Raw genomic sequence first — 21,961 nt, forward strand, 5'->3', positions numbered from 1 at the left:
TTACTGTGTGTAACACTGAACCGCTTTCTGTGGTTGGGAGCCACCTTAGGGATCTTGGCTGAGAAATAAGGTGGATATATATATATATATATATATATATATATATATATATATACACACACACATATACATACACACATACATACATACACATATGAAGAGAGGGTGAGCTTCATGAAGTGCTAATGTCTCTTAATTAGCAATACATCTCAGTGGGGTCTTCTCCTGTAATGGCACCCTGCCTGCTACCACGTGCCTCTAGGGTGATAGCTGGGGAGACCTGTGCCCCTCCAGATATTGTTGGACTACAACTCCCATCACCCCAACTGGGATGTTGTTTGGGGAGGGCAGATGGGGAGTTGGAGTCCAAAACTTGTGGAGGAGCATGGGGGTCTTCATCCCTGCTCTAAGCTTATTTGAAAACTGGCATTTATACCAGATGAATTGATGGAGAATATATTTTCAGTTCAGTGAAGGAAGTACATTTGCTTTGGGTAGCTGAGAGCCTAGATAGGGCGCTGTTAACCGGGGCTCTTTCATTCTGGCAGCACCTGCATTTTTCAGCCAAACTCTTTCCCCTCCCATTCTAGCAAGAGGCCTGGAAGACCCTTGGCTCTCCTGTTAGTACAGTCTTACAAACACTCCGCTGGAGCTGCAGAAGGGCTTTTTCTTCAATTTCTTTTTCTCCTTTGTGACTTCAGGGGCTGCTCTACTGGCGTCGGGGGCTGCTTTATCACAATCAGAGGGCGCTTTGCTCAGGTCACCATCCCCCTGCAGAAGCAACGTTGAAAGTTTTAACCCACTGCCATGCTAACTGAAGGGGGGGGAGGGAAAGTCTTAAACATCAGGAAAGCACACTGGTATGCGTACTTTGCACATAATACTAAACCATGGTTTACTAAAGCATGGCTTTGCACTACAAGTGAACCTGGTCCAGCAGCTCAGCTTATGGGTAAAGGTTGTTCATTGACTAAGGTTAGCGTATAAGCCTTTGCTAACATTAACTATAGCTTAGCGTTGCGTGGTAACTTGGACTTCCTCCTTAACTATGGTTAAGGACCAGGCACCACCCAAAAGCTCCAGAGCCACGAGCGAGGAGCAGCAAAAAATTCAAACCATTCTATGGTTTATTAAGTCTGGCTTATTTTCATGGGCGAAGCAGGCCAACGTTGGGTGTTGAACATGGGATATAAACAATATTGCGATTGAGGCCTCCTTCTCGGTAGTGGCACCTGCCCTGTGGAACGCCCTTCCAACAGATGTCAAGGGAATAAGCAGCTATCCAATTTTTAAAAGACATCTGAAGGCAGCCCTGTTTAGGGAAGTTTTTAATATTTGATGCTGTATTGTTTTAATACTCGAGTGGGAGCCTCCCAGTGTGGCTGGGGAGACTCAGCCGGATGGGCGGGGTACAAATAATAAATTAGTAGTAGTAGTAGTAGTAGTAGTAGTAGTATGTAACTTCCAGAGGAGCAATAGCCACTTGCTTTTCTAATATTTCTTTAGTGTGTGGTTTATCACACCTGGCATTGTCAAGTGTGGAAGCACTTCTTGACCTCTGCAGCTTCAGGCTGTGGATCGGGAAGTAATCTGCAAGGGGCTGGGCATGGTGAGACAGATTAAAGGCTCCCTGCACACAGAAAGATAGCACCACTGTCATATGCCATCACCTACTGTAAAAGTCCCAGGCAGGGATGGGGAATCTGTAGTTCGGCTACATCCAGAGAGTCACAACTCCTACCATCCCTGGCCTTGCTAGCTGTGGTTGATAAGGCGTGAAGACCAACCGCATATTAATGTGACCCACAGGTTTCTCACCCAGGATAAATACAGTGGTTCCTTGGTTTTCGAATGTGCCTCGGAAGTCAAACTTCCTCGGCGGCTTCCCATTTGAGTTTTCCATATTAATTTTGCCGTTTTGAGGCTTCCGTATTGAGTTTTCGGATTTCGAACGTTTCGGAAGTCGAATGGTCTTCCAGAACGGATTGCTTTTGAAAACCGAGGTACCACTGTACAGTTGTACCTTGATTCTCAAACGTAATCTGTTCCAGAAGTCCGTTTGACTTCCAAAAACATTCGATAACCAAGGCGCGGCTTCTGATTGGCTGCAGGAGCTTCCTGCACTCAAGCAGAAGCCGTGTCGGACGTTCGGTCCAGGACAGCCGTCAGCCGTCAAAAGTCCACTGTTTGAGTATTTGGGAACGCAGCATCTGCTTCTGCTGCCCTTGCTTTGCATTTTCCAAAGAAATTGTGAGCGACACAAGGAAACTCACTGCTGTGATAGCGGGCGCGGGGATCTGGGGTTTCTCCTGCTGCTCTATGAGTTTCCCGATCTCTTCCCGGCACTGATCCAGCTCTGCCTCCAGCTTCTCCCGTCGTAGCCGCTCGTACTCTAGCTGCTCCTGCAGATCACCAATGGTCCTGGAATCATAGGACTGTAGCGTTGGAAGGGGCGTCGAGGGTCATCATAGTCCCACCCCTGGCAGTGCAGGAATCTCAACTAAAGAATCCATGGCAAGGGGCTACTCAAACTCTGCTTTAAAACCTCCAAGGAAGGAGAAACCCACCAACCTCCGAGGGAGTCTTACTTACTTACTTTATACTTTATTCGACCGATAGTCAGAACAAAAACATTTCTCAATACAAAGATAAACATATAAAACTGAAGGCATCAGAGGGATACATAAAAACATAAAAAAATATAAAACTGAAGACATCAGAGGGATACATAAAAATATAAAAATATAAAACTGAGGGCATCAGCGGGATACATAAATGGGGTATGACCGCGCTACTAAACCTCCTACAAGTAACCCACATCAAGACATTCGATTATACGTTTCTGACACTTGAGCGCCAGGAAGAGGAATTTAGCCACAGAGAAGGTTATTTTCACAGTGGGCTTGTTTAGCAAATATGCTGCCTGCCGTTCTCTTAGTCGGGAACTAAACTGGGGTAAATACGGGGCTATAAGACATTGCCTTAAATCATTATAAAAGGGACAACTCAGTAGAATGTGTTCTGTAGATTCTACCTCACTCAAGGCACAATGGCACATTCTCTGACCGTATGGGACTCCTCCAAATCTTCCCCTCAAAACCGCCGAATCAAGGACATTCAGTCTAGCCGCAGTAATTAGTCTGCGGTATTCCACGTAGTGGATATCCGCCAGGTAACGGGCTGGTGCAGACCGATACACCTGCTCCCCTAAAAACATCCCAGATTTCACGCGGGCTATGTCCTCCTGTCTGGCGATATCCCCCAATCTCTGAGCGATCATCGCTTTAGCGCGACTGTACGTCATGGACTCAATATAAAGGGAAGACAGGCCGCACTTTTGCACTTCCTCTACCACTTCCCTTTCCCATGGAGATTTAAAATTATCCCTCAGAATCAGGGGGGCCAAACCCATCGGTCTGAAACATAGTTTGAGCCATAGCCATAATTTCGCTTTCAGGGCCACATACGTAAAGGCTTGGCAACCGGTCTCCAATCTCATGATCGCACCCGCAACAGAAGGGGGGATCCTGAGAATGGCCCTGAGGAATTGTGATTGGATGGATTCCAATCTTACAAAGTCCCTACGCGTACCCAAGGCAATGCCCACCAAAAGTAGTGGGAGAACTTTCATTTTAAAGAGTCGCAGGGCAACATCCACTGTTTGTGCCTGTTTCTTGGAGTACAGGGATCTAATCAACAGAGCTGCTTTAGAAGCATTTGCGGCTATATATTCTCTGTGTGCCAAGAAGGACCTGTTTGATCGAACTATCTGACCCAGGTATTTGAAGCAACTAACCTGCTCTATGGGAATACCATTAATTGACCACAAATTAGGTTTTGGTCGAGCAGCAAAGACCATTATTTTGGTCTTGGCATAAATTAAGATGGAGCTCGTGTTGGGTCACGTATTCATGAAGAGCTCGAAGCATCCTCCTTAACCCAATGGGGGAGGTAGCTAAAAGGGCGGCGTCATCCGCATACAGGAGGACATTCAAGGCTCTACCTGCTAATTTTGGCGGGTGGAAAGCAGCATTGGTCATATGGGCCACTATCACTTCTCCGAGGGAGTCAGTTCCACCGTCTCCCACTTTTACCTGTAGAAAACCAAGACGGTGCTGAAAAGACTGGAGAGCAGGGTTCGAATCCCCACTCATCCAGGAAGCTCACTGGGTGACTTTGAACCGATCACCATCTCTTAGCCTAACCTACATCACAGGCTTGTTGTGAGGGTACAGTGGAGAGGAAGAGAAAAACCATGAACACCAGAAAAAGGTGGTATATAAATGTAATTTTAAAAAACCCCAATAAATACTGCTTCCACTTCACCCGCTGAGGAGCACAGGGGCTGCCAAGGTTGTGCCCGTGGGCGCGATGGTGCCCTTGAAGTCTTCCCTGGTGCTCTGAAGTCTCTTAGTTCCACCTCTCCCTCTCTCTCATTGTCCCCTTGGTCATGAGTTGATGCAGGTGGTTGTACATAGAGCTGGAGGAGGAAGTCAGAAGAATGGCGCTCTTTCCCACTTCCTCTTTCAGCTCTATGGCCTTTTCAAGGCTCAGATTGATCCCACTGGATCCTACTTTTACCCAACTACATTGGAGGACTGGAGTATGTTTGTTTGTGCACATCGTTGCAAGTTGATCCATTAGGGCAAACAGGGCACTGCCCCACCAGCCTGCCCCCCGTCGGCCTCTTTGCGGCTTACAACCAGTCCGTAGGGTAGCACTGCCTATCCATGTAGAACAAAGCGAGGAAGAGAAGGATGGGGACAAAACCAGAACTGGTTGGCTCAGCCTGTGATTGGCACTGACTCCATCTGCAGTTTGGGTTCCCTGCCTTCCGCGTTGCCAGTTCCAATGGGCACCAGCCACCACTGGTGCACAATGCATGCATACATACTCACTCTTGCTGACGCTTGGGGTAGGATTCTGATCCAAAGCAGGCCAGTGAAAAAGGACCAGAGCAAGTGGCACCTATGCACACACTCGTGAATCCAAACATGCCCTGGGAACTAAAAAGGTTGGTGACCCCTGGCATGGTATAAAAAAAACACCAAATGACACCTACAAACCACTGTCCTGGCTGCAAAAGACACACAGCAATCTATGTGGCAAAGACCTTTGGCCACAAGGACCAAATTAAACCTACTTTTGGTCGTCCGACAAAGCCTTGGCAATTTAGCAAGCAAGTGTTGTTTGTGGCTGGTCTTCCATGCACAACAGCTGGCAGAGGGCAGCAAAGCAACAAAGTTTTAAGCAAGATCTTAAAATTTCTATCAACAAGGGACAGGGCAGAGGAATACCTGCAATACGCCAAATGGGGCCTCTTGGCACTGTCATCTGTCCAAAGTCCTGTTCCTCCAACACACACATTCATGCCCAGAGATGCCAACATACTGGTTATTGTTTGGGCACCATTTTGTGGGAAAGTGGCATATAAATAAACAGATGGTGGTGAAGCCACACAAGCCATTGATACATGTGCCAACTTGAGCACTTAATACCCACTCTGCTTTTGCAAGACCTTCATCATTTAGTGCAGCAGCACCTTAACTTTGGAACTCCCTGCCTATTGAGATCAAGTAGGCGCCTTCGCTATACAGTGGTACCTCGACTTATGAAGACGATCCGTTCCGCAGCTGTCTTCGTAAGTTGAGGTTTTCGGATGTCGAAGCGCCGCTTTTGCGCATGCATGAAGCACGATTTCGCACTTCTGCACATGCACCGAACACGGGGGGACACGCAGTGAAAAGACTTCTGGGGTTGTCGACTTCGGAAGTCGAAACCTTCAGAAGTCGAAGCATTCGGATGTCAAGGTATGACTGTACTATTCTCAGTGCCTGCTGAAAACATTCTTGTTCAGACAAGGTTACCCAGATGCTTAGAAAGTCGAGTTGATTTTAACCAGCTTTAGTATTTTAACTTTTGCATGTTTTAAAATACAGTGGTACCTCGGTTTATGAACACAATTGGTTCCGGAAGTCTGTTCATAAACTGAAGCGTTCATAAACTGAAGCGAACTTTCTCATTGAAAGTAATGGAAGGTGGATTAATCTGTTCCAGACGGTCCACGGAGTACTTAAATTGAAGCGTTCATAAACTGAAGCGAACTTTCCCATTGAAAGTAATGGAAAGTGGATCAATCCGTTCCAGACGGGTCCGCGGAGTACTCAACCTGAAGCGTACTTAACCCGAAGCATGGGTGTAGTTGGTCCCGGAAGTCTGTTCATAAACTGAAGCGTTCATAAACTGAAGCGAACTTTCCCATTGAAAGTAATGGAAAGTGGATTAATCCGTTCCAGATGGGTCCGCGGCGTTCGTAAACCGAAAATTCATAAACCGAGGTGTTCATAAACCGAGGTTGCAAAAAAAAAAAAAAACCCTTGATTTTATTGTCTTATATTTTTGTAAATGGTGTTTGGGTGTCTTCTTTTTAAAAAAACAATCAAGAAGTGCATAAATTTTATGGGGGGGGAATTGACACAGCACCAGCTTCCCTCAGCACTGCGAACCCTGAGAGTTTCACAAAAACCGGAGGCCGTGTTGCAAAGCTCTTACCTGAGAAGCTGCCTCTCTTTAATCTTGACCTGCCTCTCCTCGGGGGTGATCCCTCCCAGCTGCTTGTAATCGCTGGTGGCGATTTCCAGGAGATTCTTCAGCTCTTCCATTTTCTGATAGGCTCTTTCTGCAAGAGACCATAGAACATCAGCGGAGCCTGCTGGACCAGGCGAAACCCCATCTTGCCTATCACCCTGTTCTCACGGCGTGTCCAAAGGAAAACTTCAAGCAACACCTGAGTGCAACAGTGCCCTCCCTCCACGCTTCTCCACAGCTGGTATCCAGAGGTCTTCTGCCTCCGACAGCAGAGGGAGAACTTAGCCACTGTGGCTAGCATCCATTGACAGCCTTCATCCTCTTTTTAAAGCCATCCAAGTTGACAGCCATCACTGCTCCTGGTGGGAGCAAATCCCACGGCTTAACCATGCACCGTGTGAAGAAATTATTTTGTCTGTACTGAACCTTCTGACACTGAGCTTCATTGGGTGGCCCCAAGTTCTAGTGAGTTCTCTCTAGGTATCTGGCCCAAACCAGGAGGCATCGTCCCCGACGCCTATTCACTAGGAAACCCACCTCTGAAAGAGAATGGTTATTAAGCAATGCAGGAAGAAGGGGTCTATCAGTGGCCATTGGCTGTAGTGGCTATTTGGACCCAGCAAGGCTCTTCCTACACCGTTTGGGCGGGGGGGGGGGGGGCTCCAGAACTTCCATCTGCGTGCTGGAGGCTGGAGGCAAAGGAATGGTGGGAGACACCAGCTGGAGAACCCCCAGGGGAAGAAGGCTCAGAACCAGGGGAGTGGAGGTGGGATGACGATGAGTGGTCAGAGGGAGCAGACTGAAAGGAGGAGGTGCCAGAAGCTAAAGGGCAACAGTGTTTAGTGAGCAGGAAGAGGCTGTAGCAGAGAGCAGTCCAGAAGCGGAGGCAGAAGCGGAGGCTGGAGAGGAGCAGGGCCACAAACCTGGCTACAGGCCCATCAAACATGGCTGCCCACCTGCCAGCTGATGCCGGGCAGATGTCCACCTGCTGGACTTCCTTCCTTTCTGCCCTTAGCCCTTTCTTCTCCCTAAACAGAGAGAGGAAGACCCACAACTCACCGCGACTATCTGCTCGGTCCTCTTTCTTGATATACACATCGCTCTTGCTGTCGGTGCTCCCTTCCACGCCATGACTTTCAAAGAATCGTGGGTCGTCAACGTCAATCTCCTCATCAGAGTCGTTCCCCATCTTTTTGCGTAGGTACTCCACAGTGGCCAGCTGGGCAAACCTACGCAGTTCAGATACCCGTTAGGAGGTCATTGGGGAACGCTAGACAACAACCAGGGCTCCCGCCACTGATGGCAATTTGTGCTCCCTCCAGTTTAGCGGCAGCTCCTACTTAGAAGCATAGAATTGTAGTGATGACCCCAGGGGTCATGTGGTCCAGCCCCCTGCAATGCAGGAATCACAGCTGAAGGATCCTTGACAGATGGCAACCCAAACTCTGTTCGAAAACTTAATTGACTGGAGGATCATAAAGAGTTTAGACCAGGGGTAGGCAACCTAAGGCCTGTGGGCTGGATGCAGCCCAATTGCCTTCTCAATCCGGCCCACGGACGGTCCGGGAATCAGCGTGTTTTTACATGAGTAGAATGCGTCCTTTTATTTAAAATGCATCTCTGGGTTATTTGTGGGGTGTGCCTGGTGTTTGACATAAGTAGAATGTGTGCTTTTATTTAAAGTGCATCTCTGGGTTTTTTGTGGGGCATAGGAATTCATTCATATTTTTTCCCCAAAATATAGAATCATAGAATCATAGAGTTGGAAGAGACCACAAGGGCCATCCAGTCCAACCCCCTGCCAAGTCCCACATGGTCTGAGGGACGGTGGACCGGCTCACGGCTGAAAAAGGTTGCTGACCCCTGGTACAGACCATTGGTTCTTCTAGAACAGCGCAGCCTACAGTGGCTGGCAGTGACTCACATAACTTTCCCAGCCTTAGCTCAAGATGCCAGGCATGTCGCATGCAGACAGCTTCTAGGAGCCACGGGTGAGAGGTGAGTGGAGGGTGGGGACCAAAGGTGTACAAGCTCCCCCAGAACATGTCTCCCAGCAGAGCTTTGCAAACTGGATCTTCAATGTGGCAGAGTTAAATCAACCCTGAGCGATTTTGCCAGAACTGAAGCCCAGAGGGATTCATGATAATAATAAATAATAATAATAATTTATACCCTGCCCATCTGGCCAGGTTCCCCCAGCCACTCTGGGCGGCTTCCAACAAAATATTAAAATACAGAAATCCATCAAACATTAAAAGCTTCCCTATACAGGGCTGCCTTAGTCCAGATTAGCCAGAACAAATCCCAAGAGGATCCCCAGCCAAGTGTTATAAACGGACACCTCCTGGCAACGTCTTTTGGCGTCTCTCCGGCATTGTTGGGAATATTGCAGTCCGCTTCCCTGTTGATCAGCCACTCCAGGACATGCAAATGACCTTGCCCAGCAGCTTCAGGGTGAAAGAGAAGGAAATAAAACGTTAAAGGCGGCCATTTCCATTGGGCGCAGCCGTGTTCGTCTGCGTGGCAGCAAAGCAACAAAGAATGTTGTGGCACTTTGCATTTACTACATCCTAAGCTTTTTGAAGACCACAAGCCCCTGTCACCAGATGCATGGAGCATTTTCCTATACTGGCAAGCATTTAATACACATGGAAGGATGTGAGCGAGAGGGAACAGAGGGAAATTAAATGCAAGAAGGGCAGAAATGCAGCCACTTTGAAAACAGGAGTGAATGATTTTGGTAGGAAGAGAACAGCAATATGAAAACACGATTCTCACTAACCTTTGTGCAAGAGTGTGGATCCCTGATCGTCCCTCTCATTAACAGTGATGATATGGTTTTCCAGCAATGTTCTTAATGTCTCCACGTCCCCTCTGAAAGCAGCATCGTGGCCTGGAAATGCTAAATCTATGCAGAGAGACAACAGAAGGAGCTGTAGTAGCCCTCCGAATAGCAGTTTAAGAGCTCCACTAGGTTGGAAAAAGGAGTTCTAGAAAGCCAAACACTTCAACCAAGAGTGATGGAGCCCAGGCAATCCATGACAGGCTGGATTCTCTGATCTGTGCAACTTAGGAGAGTTGATCAGTTTTCACTGGGATGGTGTGATTTAGTCATGCCTCCAAGCTGAATGGCTAGAATAGTATCTGAATTAATGGCTGCTCGCCACAATTGCTATATTCTACCTCCATTGTTGGAGGTAGTGTGCCTCTGAATCCCACTTGCCATAAATCAAAAAGTGGGGAGAGTTCCTGTTGAAATCAGGTCCTGTTTGAAGGCTTTCTTTGGCCTACATTATCAGGTCTTTCTTATGTTCTTAATATTCAATCACCCTCAATGCAAACACACAGCAGTCTCAGAGGAGACTGTATTGTCATGAAACCCTGTAGCATACTTCCTCTTACGGTATTTTGTAGTTTTCACTTTAATTTATTCTCAATTTGCTAATCACCAGGAGTCACCGAAGGACATTGAAGGCTTGTCCTCCTGGTCAATGGATAAGTGACCCAGCTTGTGTCTTCAAGAGCATCACTCACCCACTTCCAAGGGCATCTTTGCATAAGGATTAGAAACATGCTTCTCTTTTAAACTCCTTTGAAGACAAATTCCGAGCCTAGTATTCAAGCTCAGTCCCATGGAATCACAGCATGGCCCTGCTTATGGGAGAGCCTCTTCATCTCCATGGGTTGAAAGGGCTTTGGGCCTTTTTTCTGCCACCTCTTGTTGATGCACCCTTAACAAACTACAATTTTCTGATTTGCCTCAGGTGGCAAAATGTCGTGAACCAGCCCTGGACTGCACTCAGGGCGCTTCTGGTTCTTAAGACCAATTGAGGAAGATGATTCATAACAAGAGCTAACAGTCTCGAGGATCCCTTCTCAGGGCTTTCAGCTAACCAACCCTCTTTTGTCTTCCAAATGCATGGAAGGAATGGTTGATAAAAATTATTAGCTGAGAGGGCCAATTGAACGTGTTTAAGAGAAAAATCATTGTTAACATTTATTAAGGATTAGAAAGTTCAAATGGACCTTTTACGTGAAAGAGAAAATGAACTTGTGAGACTGAAAAAATATTTGCTTATAGTAAATAGAATACAGTAGTTAATGAGCGAATACTATATTTAGCTGACAGAGAACCAGAAGCCTTTTTATCCTTTCCCATTTTCTCTTCTTTCTCTTTCCCCCCTTTCTTTCCCTTTTCCCCAATCTTTGTTCCTGCTCCTTTTTAGATTAGATTTTTGAAGTATTTGTTTTATTTTAGTGTATTATTTTTTTAAAAAAACTTTGTATTGGGTATTGTATTGATAAGTACAGTTGTACCTTGGTTGTCGAACGGAATCTGTTCTGGAAGTCAGTTCGACTTCCGAAAATGTTAAAAAACCAAGGCGCAGCATCCGATTGGCTGAAGGAGCTTCCTGTACACAATCAGAAGCCGCGGAAGCTGCGCTGGACATTCGGGTTCCAAAGAATGTTCTCAAACCGGAACACTCACTCCCAGGTTTGTGGCGTTCGGGAGCCAAAATGTTCAAGTCGAAAGGCGTTTGGGATCCAAGGTCACAACTATCAATAAAATAGGCCTAAAAATAATAATTTTAAAAACCTCATGATTGACTGGGACCAGAAAGAGAGACTTCCCAGTGTCCATTACCAGGTTGCGGAATTCTCTGCAAAGAGAGATGGCCCTTGCCCCTTCCTTGATGACCTTCCATCATGGTGTAAAGACCTTCCTTCTAGGGAGGCCTTCTGTGATTAGTAATTTCAGTGACAGGATTTCACTGTCGCTATTATGACCTTACATATAATCTATATATAAAAATGTAAACTGGACATGTGGGTGTGTCTCCACTTTTCTACGAAACCGCTTGACCGATTGCGTTCAAATTTTGACACAACGTCCCAAGTGAACATGAGAGTGACCCCATACTGTTTGCGTAGACAGATGTCACACCTGGGCCACGTAAAAGCCCCAAAACCACGTGTTCCAGAACTCACAACTCAGACGAAAGTGCATGCTGGGAGTACAGGAGAGATTGCAAAACAGCGCCCTCTAGCGACGGCTGCACTGGTACTGCACCTAGGAAAGCTTCCCTCTCCACAGCATATTGGCTCGGCTTTCCAGACTGGGCCGAGTGGAGGTGGGGGCTCGCCTGGGTGGGCGATGGGGGAAGGCGGGATAGGTCATGGGTCGTGACAGGGTATGCCCAGCCACATGGATAAGCTGGGGGTGGGGGAGGAGGGGTGGCATACTTCATGGGTCGGGACAGGGTGGGGACTGTTAGGATTTCATAGTAGATTCTGTTCCACCTTAAAAAGGAACAGACTTGGCAGAGGATGTTGAATGTATCACATGATGTATATTTCCGCTTGTTTGTACTTCTGTGATGTTAGTTTTGCTTTCGCTTTGAGGATGGAGACAGACACGTTTGGTCTATCTTCCGAGATGCTTTAGATGCTTTGTAATAAACGCTTGTAAATATGCAAGGACTTCTCTGTGAGTATTCCTTCTGCTGCTGCTGCTGCTGCTGCCATACCACGCTAACGCTGGAGATGAGCTCTGCTGATTGCGTGCTCAGGTCACTGAGACCCTGAGTCGTGTTCCATGGGAATCACCGGGACTGAGGAGAAGAGGAGGCTGCCGGCTGGACCTCCCAATGGTGATCTCCCAACAGGGATAACCACAGGGATGAGCCGGGGGTGCGGGGAGGAGGGGATGGGATAGCTCATGGGTCAGGACAGGGTGGGGGGAGTCACAGGGATGAGCCTGTGTGAACAGAACACACGTAAAACATTTCAACAAAATGAAGGGGGACTCTGACGGTGAGGGGAGTCTGAAGGGGGACTCTGAGGGTCCATTTAACAGATTGAGCCACAGCAACACGTGCCTGGGCCAGCTAGTGATTATATAAAGAGGTGGGGGTGGGGGTGGGGGGGTGTTGGCTTTCAGGGATTGAACCTGGGACCTTCTGCATGCAAGGCAAATCCTCCACCACTGAGCTATGGCCCATCCCTCGCAACCAGGTACTCACAGTCCCCCTTTTCCAATTCGCCTTCCTGTTTCTCCAGATCGTCAATGTAGTTGACAACACTGTCCTTGTAGAACCTCTCTGCCAGGTCTCTTGGGGTGTCCCCGTGGTCGTTTCTGGCTTTCTGGAGGAGTGTGGGCATCTTGCTCACCAGGAACTTGAAACAATGCAAGTGACCCTCCATTGCTGCCAGGTGAACTATTAGGAAGATTGTTTGGACTGTTAATATATTTTACATAAAAAGACTTCTTTTATACTGCTTTTCTAGGCAGCGAGGCTTCTCAAGGTGCTTTACAAGTTAAAAACCTGCAGATTTTTTTAAAAATGCAGTCAACTACATAGCAGTGTTAAACGTTCTCTTTCAACACACACACACACACACAAAAACCCACCTCTGTGACAGTTAAAACTACAATTAGCACTGTTACTCAGTGGAAAGTAGAGTGAGGAACATATTGGTGCAGAGTTCTGCAGATTAGATTAAAAAATGCATTTAACTTTATGAGTAGTTTCTCCCACAGACCAGCAAACTAACAATATTCAAAGAGAAAACATCTTCTCAAGCACCTGGATACAATTTATGGGATTTTTCCCAGTGGCAGCAATAACATCCACCTATAAATTGAATGGGGTGTATGGGGTGTTAGGGGAAGAATAGTACCCCTGGTCATGCTCCTTCTGGGGTAGTTTGTCCACTTTGGTCCCCACCCTGCACTCAGCTCTCACCTGTGGTTCCTAGATGCTATCAGCATGCGAGTCTTGTCTGGGCAGCCCAGGACCTCCCTGCACAGTGGCCAGGCTTGTTGCCCCTGGGAGATCACTTCAGTGCTGCTAATGCAGCAGGTAAGGTAGCCGTGTTGGTCTGCCGTAGTCGAAACAAAATAAACAAATTCCTTCCAGTAGCACCTTAGAGACCAACTAAGTTTGTCATTGGTATGAGCTTTCGTGTGCATGCACACTTCTTCAGATTTGTTGTTGTTACCAGTGACAAACCAACAGCTCATACCAATGACAAACTTAGTTGGTCTCTAAGTTGCTACTGGAAGGATTTTTTTTTTTCATTTTGTTTCGGCTAATGCAACAGTTTGACTTTACGCCCAGAGGTGCACTCCATTGTCTCTTGAGACCAATGGATGCAAACAAGAAAATGAATTGTTGTGGGTTGTTGAGAAGAGAAGAAGGAGAAAGATTGTTACCCAAGGGGAATTCTGTTGCTCAAGTGGAGGGGCAGCATTAGATATGACCCAAATTTTGTAAAAAGTACGCATAGAAACATTGCACTTTCCACCATCACTGACTCAGGTTATTCTCGCTATCTGTCTCTCTGTAACAAAAAGATTCCCCTCTTATCATTGTTCCCCAGTCCATTACAATGATCATCTCTCCCCCCCCTTTCTGTACCTGGAAGATTTCCATTGTTGTCCACATCATCTAAAGTCGCTCCCCATCTAAGAAGAAGCTGGACACAGCCAAGCCGGCCGTGAAAAGCAGCCTTGTGAATCGGCTTCCAGTCGTACTTGTCAGAAACGTTGACGTCCTGGTTTGGAAGAGGAAAAGCAGATTTTTTAAAATCTCCAGATTTTAAGTTGGGGAAGTGGAAGTGTTGGTAGATCTCAAAGACCTGGGCAAGGAAGATGCCACCATGCCCAGAAGTGGGAAATTTCAGCCTGACATCTAAGCCTCCAGAGGAAGGCCTGCCCCCAAAATGGGGGTCAGGCCACTGCAGACCCCAGACCATTGAGTTTCCCATAATCCTGTAGCAGAGTGGAGCTTGTTACAGCCCATTCCACTATGAGGTCAGAGCAGGAGACCATAAAAGAATCCTGCTAAATCGGACACAGAGCCCCTTAAAAAAGGCTTGCTAGATGTGCCTAGAATTACTATCCAGACCACTAGCCCTCTTCCCATATTGGCCAACCAAATGCCAAAGCAGGACGTCCCAATTTCATGCTGTGATGCGCCCCCCCCCCCAAAAAAGCACTTTCTACAAGGCAGTGCTTGTAGCGGCACCCCAAAATGAAAAAGCACTTTTTTTCCTAGGGGAAACCACAGCATGAAATCGTGTGAGATGACAGCATCCAAAATGGCCGCGGTTCACTTGCGAGAAAAAAATGGGAAGATGGCGTCCTGGAAGGCTGTGTCCTGGATTTGGCCATTGAGGTGTTGGAGGATATGTTATTATTAATCACAAAGGAGGGGCGGAATTTGCACCAGGACTGCAAGTTAGTAAAGTAGGCTTAACCCTTTACTCCTCTTCACCCCCACCTTCCAAGGGCCCAGCAAAAATTTCCAGTAGCACTTTTTAGCCCTCAGAAGAGGGTAATTTCATTGGGGCCGCAGTAGCGGGCAGAAGACTTTAACTCTTTCCTCTCCTCGAGTGATGATCAGGTCTCCCATTTGGTGGCTATTAAAAAATTTTAAACAACCATGGCATTTGAAGTGGCATGTTTAGCATCATGTTGACTTTGGCCCTCTGCCTTGAAGCCCAATGAGTGGCCTTTGGCCAGTCATGATCTCTCAGCCTAATCTACCTCACAGGGTTGTTTTGAAGATAACTTGAGGAAAAGGATTGACATTTTGGGGTGCTTTGAGATCCATTTAAAGGTGTGGGATGGAACACTGGGGCAGACAAGTCACAACAGTTCCTAGAGTGTCCACTAAGAGGAACTCACCTGGAAGGACACCTGACTAAGTTCAGTTCCTGTTCCTCCAGATATGCAGATGAGATGGATTAGCTGGCAGACAAAAGCCCCTAGCCAGCAGCCATTCTCTCTCTTAGCCTTTTCTCCTTCAATGGGAACACATCTCCAGAGAATCTCCAGTTAGGATGGTTCTCCCTCTTGGCCTGCTGCCAAGAGAGAGACCAGATGGAGCCTCACTTTACTAAGTAGTCTCCAGATGTATATATTTGTAACTTTTCTACGTAAGCCTGCCTTTCTGAGATTATGCTGTTAACTCAGGATGTCATGTGAGTAAACTCTATCTTATTTTAATACTATTGTGTCGTGTATTTCTTTTAAGAGGGACAAAGGGGATTTGCCAGGAAGTATAATATTGAAGTATAATATTGTTGCAGAGGTTCTAACAAACCTAACACTCACACTTTGCTGCGCACAAAAGGGGAATGTCACTCTGCTGATATTGGAAGCTTGCTAACACAAGCTTGGATAGGATCTATCTAATAATATATCCTAATCCACATCCCTAACATTCCCACAAAAGGAAGGGCAGGCTAGAAAGGAGATCAATGAGTCAATGGAAATAGAAGCATGCCAATCCTCAGGAGAGGAGTGGGGAAACGGCCAGACAAGCGTTTTTCTTACCACTCCGCTACGGAGAATCGTTTGCAAAGTGTATGACTGCCCATGGGTCGCTGCCAGATGGGCGGGAGTACAGCCTCGGTCATCTTGAGTTCCAAGATCTACTCCATAAAGAAGAAGGGACTGTGAAAACACAAAGCAAAGTTCCTAGCCTCAAATTTGATCAGGAAACACAAGTTCCTTAACCTAAATTATAGCATTTAGTAGAGACACTTTGATGCTATATACAGTAATATCCAAAGAATACCCCTCTTGTGGGCTTGCCTTGAGCATCCTATTGGCCACTCTGAGAACGGGACGCTGGACTAGATGGGCCATTGGCCTGATCCAGCATAGTGCTTCTTATTTTCTTATACTTTGTCCATTTTACAAAGTAAGATAGCAAGATAGGTAGCTGTATATTGTTCTTTTTTATATAACATTTTATTAATTTTCCAAACATAACAAATAACAGCAACAACAACATTTATCAATTTCAACCATAAACCTTAATTGACTTCCCTCCACTCCCCCTGGTGGTTCCATTATTTTGCTCTTATTCATGCAAGTCCTTAAAATCTCATATTCTTAGCAATCTAATTTTTAAATCTTTTATAAGTTCAACTAATGTAAAAACCTATACACAAAGCTCACAAGGTTATGCATTAAACATTTTCCTTATTTAAAAAAAAGAAAGGAAAGGGGAAAACCAATGTCCTTTTGAGTTTCAAATTGTCTAATACGTCCTGCATAGATCACTAGATTATTCTACCAATCTTCTTTGGCGGTGGCTTCTTATAGGGATGGGCGGTAGCTGTGTATTATTCTGCACTTTGGTACTCTAAGTAGCACCTTTCCCAGTAAAGCGTTGTCTTCTCCTCTCACAATTTAACAACAGCTATTTAATGCAATTTAGCCCCCTGGCAAGCCATGCATGGGATTCCAGGGCCTTCAGCCTCAACCAGGGCCTGTGCTCCTTTGGAGAATGGAAGACGTGTAGCTTTCAGAAATATGATATATTCAGATATTTGCACCAGAATTTAGATGGAGGAAGTACAGCTCTTACAGCATGGCCATCTCAAGCAGGGCTTGTTCCCCACAGCAGTGCAGTGCTGGAGTCCAAGGCCCTTCTCCCAGCCTGCCTTCAGCCAACCTGCCCCAAGATGGATCTCCTCTTCTTCCTAGCACACCTTCAGACCCTCCAAGTGTCCCTATTTTCCAGGGACAGTCCAGAATTTACCGAAGCCATCCCAGTTTCTGATTTTATCCCAGAATGTCCTGCTTTTCCTTAGGACATCCTTATTTTCATCGGAGGGGATGCACCTTGCTAAAAACTCTCTTTTCCTTCCCCCCTCTGCAAACACAATGGCAACTTCTGTCTGCCCACGCCCTAGATTCCTATTAGATGGGCCATCAACACTTTTTGTCATAAGAGTTAACGCTGAGGCCCTGACTTGGAAAAGAAGCTTAGCCTGTATTTTTCCACTGGCCTACAATCTTCCCTTCAGTACTCCAAATAACCAAAACCTTCCCATTTATTAATTACTAGGGTTTAGGGCAGGGGTACCCAAACTAAGGCCCAGGGGCCGGATGCGGCCCAATCGCCTTCTCAATCCGGTCCAGGAATCAGCATGTTTTTACATGAGTAGAATGTGTCCTTTTATTTAAAATGCATCTCTGGGTTATTTGTGGGGCCTGTCTGGTGTTTTTACATGAGTAGAATGTGTCCTTTTATTTAAAATGCATCTCTGAGTTATTTGTGGGGCATAGGAATTTGTTCATTTTTTTTTTCAAAATATAGTCCGGCCCCCACAAGGTCTGAGAGACAGTAGACTGGCCCCCTGCTGAAAAAGTTTGCTGACCCCTGGTTTAGGGGGATCCCCCCCCCAAGAAAAAAACTTACAAAAATGTATTACAAGCAAGTTGTGCTTCCTCTTTCTGGTTACTTGGCTATGCCTTTTGATAGAATACAGGTAATTGAAAAATCTTTGTTGCATTGCATTCTTCATGAAATTATCTTTCCATTGATATATAATTTTATGGTATTACTCCAAAGATATATGGTGTTATGAGTAATCAAACCTCGGAAATACACTTTTCCCAAAAGGTTTCCACAATTTTGCCACTAGTGTAAGCAGTGTTCTTCAACCTTGGGTTCCTGGATGTTGCTGTACTACGACACCCATCAGCCCTGACCATTGCTGGGGATCATGGGATTTGTAGTCCAGCAACACCCAAGGATCCAAAGCCGGAGAACACTGAGTAAGAGTGCAATGAGTCTATGGCTGCTGGGATTCCCACTGCCGCCATGCCATCTGCTCAGGTTGGGGACGGTGTTTGTACAGGGCATTTCTAAGGCCAAAGACTTGATTAATTAGTAAGCATGGCAGGCTACGGTTGACAGATCTGTCACAAACATTCAGGACTTTAGCTTCCCGATAAAGACCAATCATTTCCAAGGTTCCTCAGAGAGAAGCTGTGGCACTTCAGTGGGTTTGAAGCAAGTTGGAACGGCATTTCTAATGAAGATTTATACTCGGCGTCTACATTAATTTCCTCTGATCTTCTAAAATGCCATGGACATGCCAAATACACACCAGCATAAAGGAGTATATAGCCTGCTGATCCATTTATTTATTTATTCATGTGAATATGTAAAAAATATGTAAGAAAACCCTGTATGATTCAAAAGCAAGAGGCGTTATTGGGGTTTGAAGATAGGCAAAAACTCTCAAGGAGAGTGAGAAGCTGGGCCAGTGAGCATTCATCTGGGGAGGGAGAGTGTCCCTTGGGAGGCAATTGCCTAGGGAGAGTACCAAGACAGGCTGTGGGGCTAGGGAGAGTACTAAGGGCCAGATAGACAGGCTTTGGGGGGGCACATTTGGGCCTGAGATTCCCCACTCCCAATCAAATCCACTTTCAAATCTAGTGGCCGCCACCACATCCTATGGCAGGGAATTCAATGTGTGAATTGTGTGAAGCCACCCTCTCTTTAATCTGCCCCAAATCTTCTGCCATCGTCACTGGATGAGCTCACGCCCTTATATTTTGAAAAAGGGAGATGCGTTTCTCTCTATCCACCCACTCGAGACCAAAATCCCAGAGCTTACAACTGTGGCAAATGTGAAACGAGAAGGGGTTTATAACCCCCCTTGTCTGAATCCAGCCTCAACCACGAGTGAATGAAGATGCTTACCTGCATACAGGCATCCTGACCTTTGATGGCGGCGAGGTGAGCCGCTGTCCAGCCTCGGACTGTCACCGCCGTCTTATCAGCTCCATTCCAGAGCAGCCACTGAAAGCACTGCAAGGACAACAGATTTGCAACCCTTGTAGCCTGCTAAGGGATGCTGGGCATTGTAACTCTGCAAAGGGCTAAACTGCAGTGCCCAGAATTCTTTGAGGGAAATAATGTGCTCTGAATGTGCCTTAAAGGGACGCGGGTGGCGCTGTGGTCTAAACCACTGAGCCTCTTGGGCTTGCCGATCAGAAGGTTAGTGGTTCAAATCCCTGTGACAGGGTGAGCTCCCGTTGCTCTGTCCCAGCTCCTGCCAACCTAGCAGTTTGAAAGCACGCCAGTGCAAGTAGATAAATAGGTATCGCTGTGGTGGGAAGGTAAATGGTGTTTCCGTGCGCTCTGGTTTCCGTCACGGTGTTCCATTGCGCCAGAAGTGGTTTAGTCCTGCTGGCCACATGACCTGGAAAGCTGTCTGCAAGACAAACACCATCTCCCTTGGCCTGAAGTGAGATGGACGCCACACCCCATGGTCAACTTTGACTGGAATTAACCAGCCAGGGGTCCTTTACTTTTCACCTTAAAGGGGTGTGTACGCAGCCTCACTCTTTACCCTGGCAAAGCCATAGGTCTCTTGGTTGTTTTCTCAGACATTTAGTAGGGTCAACAAAGACTGCATAATGATATCCCTTCTTCCCTTTCACAGTAACCTGGGACAATCTCTTACCTCCAGGCTCCCAGAATGGGCTGCCCAATGCAAGGGTGTAAAATTGTAGACCGGATCCACTTCATTAATGCTCGTTCCACATTCCACCATCTCCTGAAGTTGTTCTATGTTCCCAGCTCTGACTGCATCATGAATGCTCTTGAACCTGGCCTTCTTCTTCGGAGCTTCTGGAGAAGAGTAATAGACCCCCTACTCACTTAGTAGCACAGCCGGGGGGGGGGGAGACAGTAGAATGGGGCAAAATTCAGCGGCGGCAGTTTTCAAGCCATGACGAATGCCCAACTTTCCTTTGACTCAATCCTTCACCAGAATTCATGGAAGGGGGTGGTGGTGACTGATATTGATCTTAATTACTACTAGTAGTAGCAGTAGTCGGACCTACAGCTAAGGATATAAAAATCATAGCATCGTAGAGTTGGAAGGGACCCCGAGGGTCATCTAGTCCAACCCCCTGCAATGCAGGAATCTCAACTAACGCATTCATGGCAGATGACCATCCAATCTCTGCTTAAAAACCTACAAGGAAGCATTCTCCACCAGCGGAGATTCCACATCAGTGGTGTGGAATTGCGGTGAAGAGGAGAACAGTGTTTTTGTTGTTTCCTGAATTTCTTCCTTCTTTCTAATGCTAGGGAATTTAAAGAATAGTTTATGCCCCTTTGGGATTCACACTCTGTACATGCCCAAGGCACACATAGCTTCCTGCTGAAAGGTGTGGGTTCTGAAGAGCCATAGGCACACTTTGTTAAATAGCCCATTTTTTATTTCTTTAAAATCATTCTTATTCACTCACATATTTATTTTTTTATTTTATTAATGAATTTATCCACCGCCCTTCAGCATCTAGGGTTACTAGGGTCACTTAACAAAGAGAATAAGAAAAGTAAGGAGTGGATCCAGGCTTCGTCCTTCTCAGCACTGACATTAATGGACACAGCTTACTTCAATGGGCCTCCTCTGAGTAGGAAGAACATCGTCTACAACCTACAATAACGGAGCCAACAAAGCAGTAGTTAATAGCAGGGTTTGTTTGTTTTAAAGTGGGGGGGAGACATAGTGACCCAATCGATCCACAGAGGGAGAAACACACTCTGAATATGCTCAGAGGAGCTTGACCAGGAGGTGGTGGAATTTTTTTTCCAAAAAAGAAAAGGGGGCAGCCTTCTACAGAGTAGGAAAACAGGAGGAGGAGGAGGAGGAGGAGGAGGAGGAGGAGGAGGAGGAGGAGGAGGAGGAGGAGGAGGAGGAGGAGGAGGAGGAGGAGGAGGAGGAGGAGGAGGAGGAGGAGATCTTTTGGGGTTGTTGCCCACCCACACCCCAAAATATAGGAAGACAAGGCAGCTCTCACCCGTTGGGGTACCCTCATCAGGCATGGTGCTTTGTTCAGGGCAGAGCCCCCCACCCCTCAGTTATCTCAGCCTTCGTCCTCCTCCTCTTTCTGGCTCCTTTGCAGTTGCTGCTGCAGGGGCGTTGCCATGGAGACAGTGTACACTTCCTGCGATGCTCCCTTGGCCTGCTGCCTGGGCTCAGGGGAGCTGTGGGGGGGGGTGGGGGTGTTTAGATGTGGGGAGCGAGAAAGAGAATCCGTTGGCACCAGCTAAGCCTCAGGCAAAGCAAAAGCGTCGTTTTCTCTAGTCAAGGGACAGGAAGTCGAATTCCTTGCCTCAACCCCTACAGGGAAAAGCCAAAATGATCACAGGTGTATCACCTGTATGTGGCTTCCTTTCTCCATCTGTCCTTACTGCAAGCCCCACAGGTGGTTTTGGGGTTGTTGTTGTTTTGGGGGGTTTTTTTGCACCTGTGCAAATTCAGGAGGCCCTCTGAAGTCGATTAGTTTTGCTTTGTTTCAGTCAGATAATTGTTCTTGCAAATGTTGTCAGCATCATAAACACACACTCACACAACCCTTCACCTATCCTCTATCCGGACAAGTAAGTGGCTTTATCATGGTTCAAAGACACCTTTCAGCCCAGGCCAAAACAAAACGTGTCGTTTTGCTTACTCTCCTTATGACAGAACTGTTGCTTATATGATTTCCCCCCCGTATTGTCTCTTTCTGCTTATTTTTATTACTTCATTTCCAACTCTGAGA

At 46.6% G+C, this 21,961-nt stretch overlaps 1 protein-coding gene across 2 annotated transcripts; it reads right to left on the reverse strand.

Moving 5' to 3' along the window:
- Window positions 1–176: 176 nt before the first annotated feature.
- On the reverse strand, window positions 177–21,354 carry ANKRD42 (ankyrin repeat domain 42). 2 transcript variants are annotated; one of them, XM_035115572.3, is made up of 12 exons: window positions 21,218–21,354; window positions 19,870–20,036; window positions 19,104–19,211; window positions 15,932–16,051; window positions 14,010–14,145; window positions 12,612–12,806; window positions 9,371–9,496; window positions 8,930–9,035; window positions 7,648–7,817; window positions 6,553–6,679; window positions 2,274–2,421; window positions 177–771 (listed from the first exon to the last, which is right to left on the reverse strand). In XM_035115572.3, exons 1-12 carry the CDS (start codon window positions 21,240–21,242, stop codon window positions 622–624), a joined length of 1,578 nt encoding a protein of 525 aa, XP_034971463.2. In that variant the 5' UTR covers window positions 21,243–21,354; the 3' UTR covers window positions 177–621. The 2 variants fall into 2 exon arrangements, with proteins under 2 accessions (XP_034971463.2, XP_088524549.1); XM_088668423.1 differs by having other exon boundaries at window positions 327–771; window positions 19,870–20,033; window positions 21,218–21,341.
- Between the last annotated feature and the right edge of the window lie 607 nt (window positions 21,355–21,961).

The sequence above is a fragment of the Zootoca vivipara genome, chromosome 4 (assembly GCF_965207765.1).
Source record: "Zootoca vivipara chromosome 4, rZooViv2.hap1.1, whole genome shotgun sequence".
In the NCBI taxonomy this organism is placed as follows: domain Eukaryota; kingdom Metazoa; phylum Chordata; class Lepidosauria; order Squamata; family Lacertidae; genus Zootoca; species Zootoca vivipara.

What these genes read in the sequence shown, in the direction of transcription:
- ANKRD42 (XM_035115572.3), bottom strand. Translation starts at nt 21,242, where the DNA reads ATGCCTGATGAGGGTACCCCAACGG. An exon ending in TGATGAGGGTACCCCAACGG is followed by an intron (nt 20,037 to 21,217) that starts GTGAGAGCTGCC and finishes ACTCTTCTCCAG; the next exon opens with AAGCTCCGAAGAAGAAGGCC. An exon ending in CCAAAAGACGTTGCCAGGAG is followed by an intron (nt 7,818 to 8,929) that starts GTGTCCGTTTAT and finishes TGAACTGCGTAG; the next exon opens with GTTTGCCCAGCTGGCCACTG.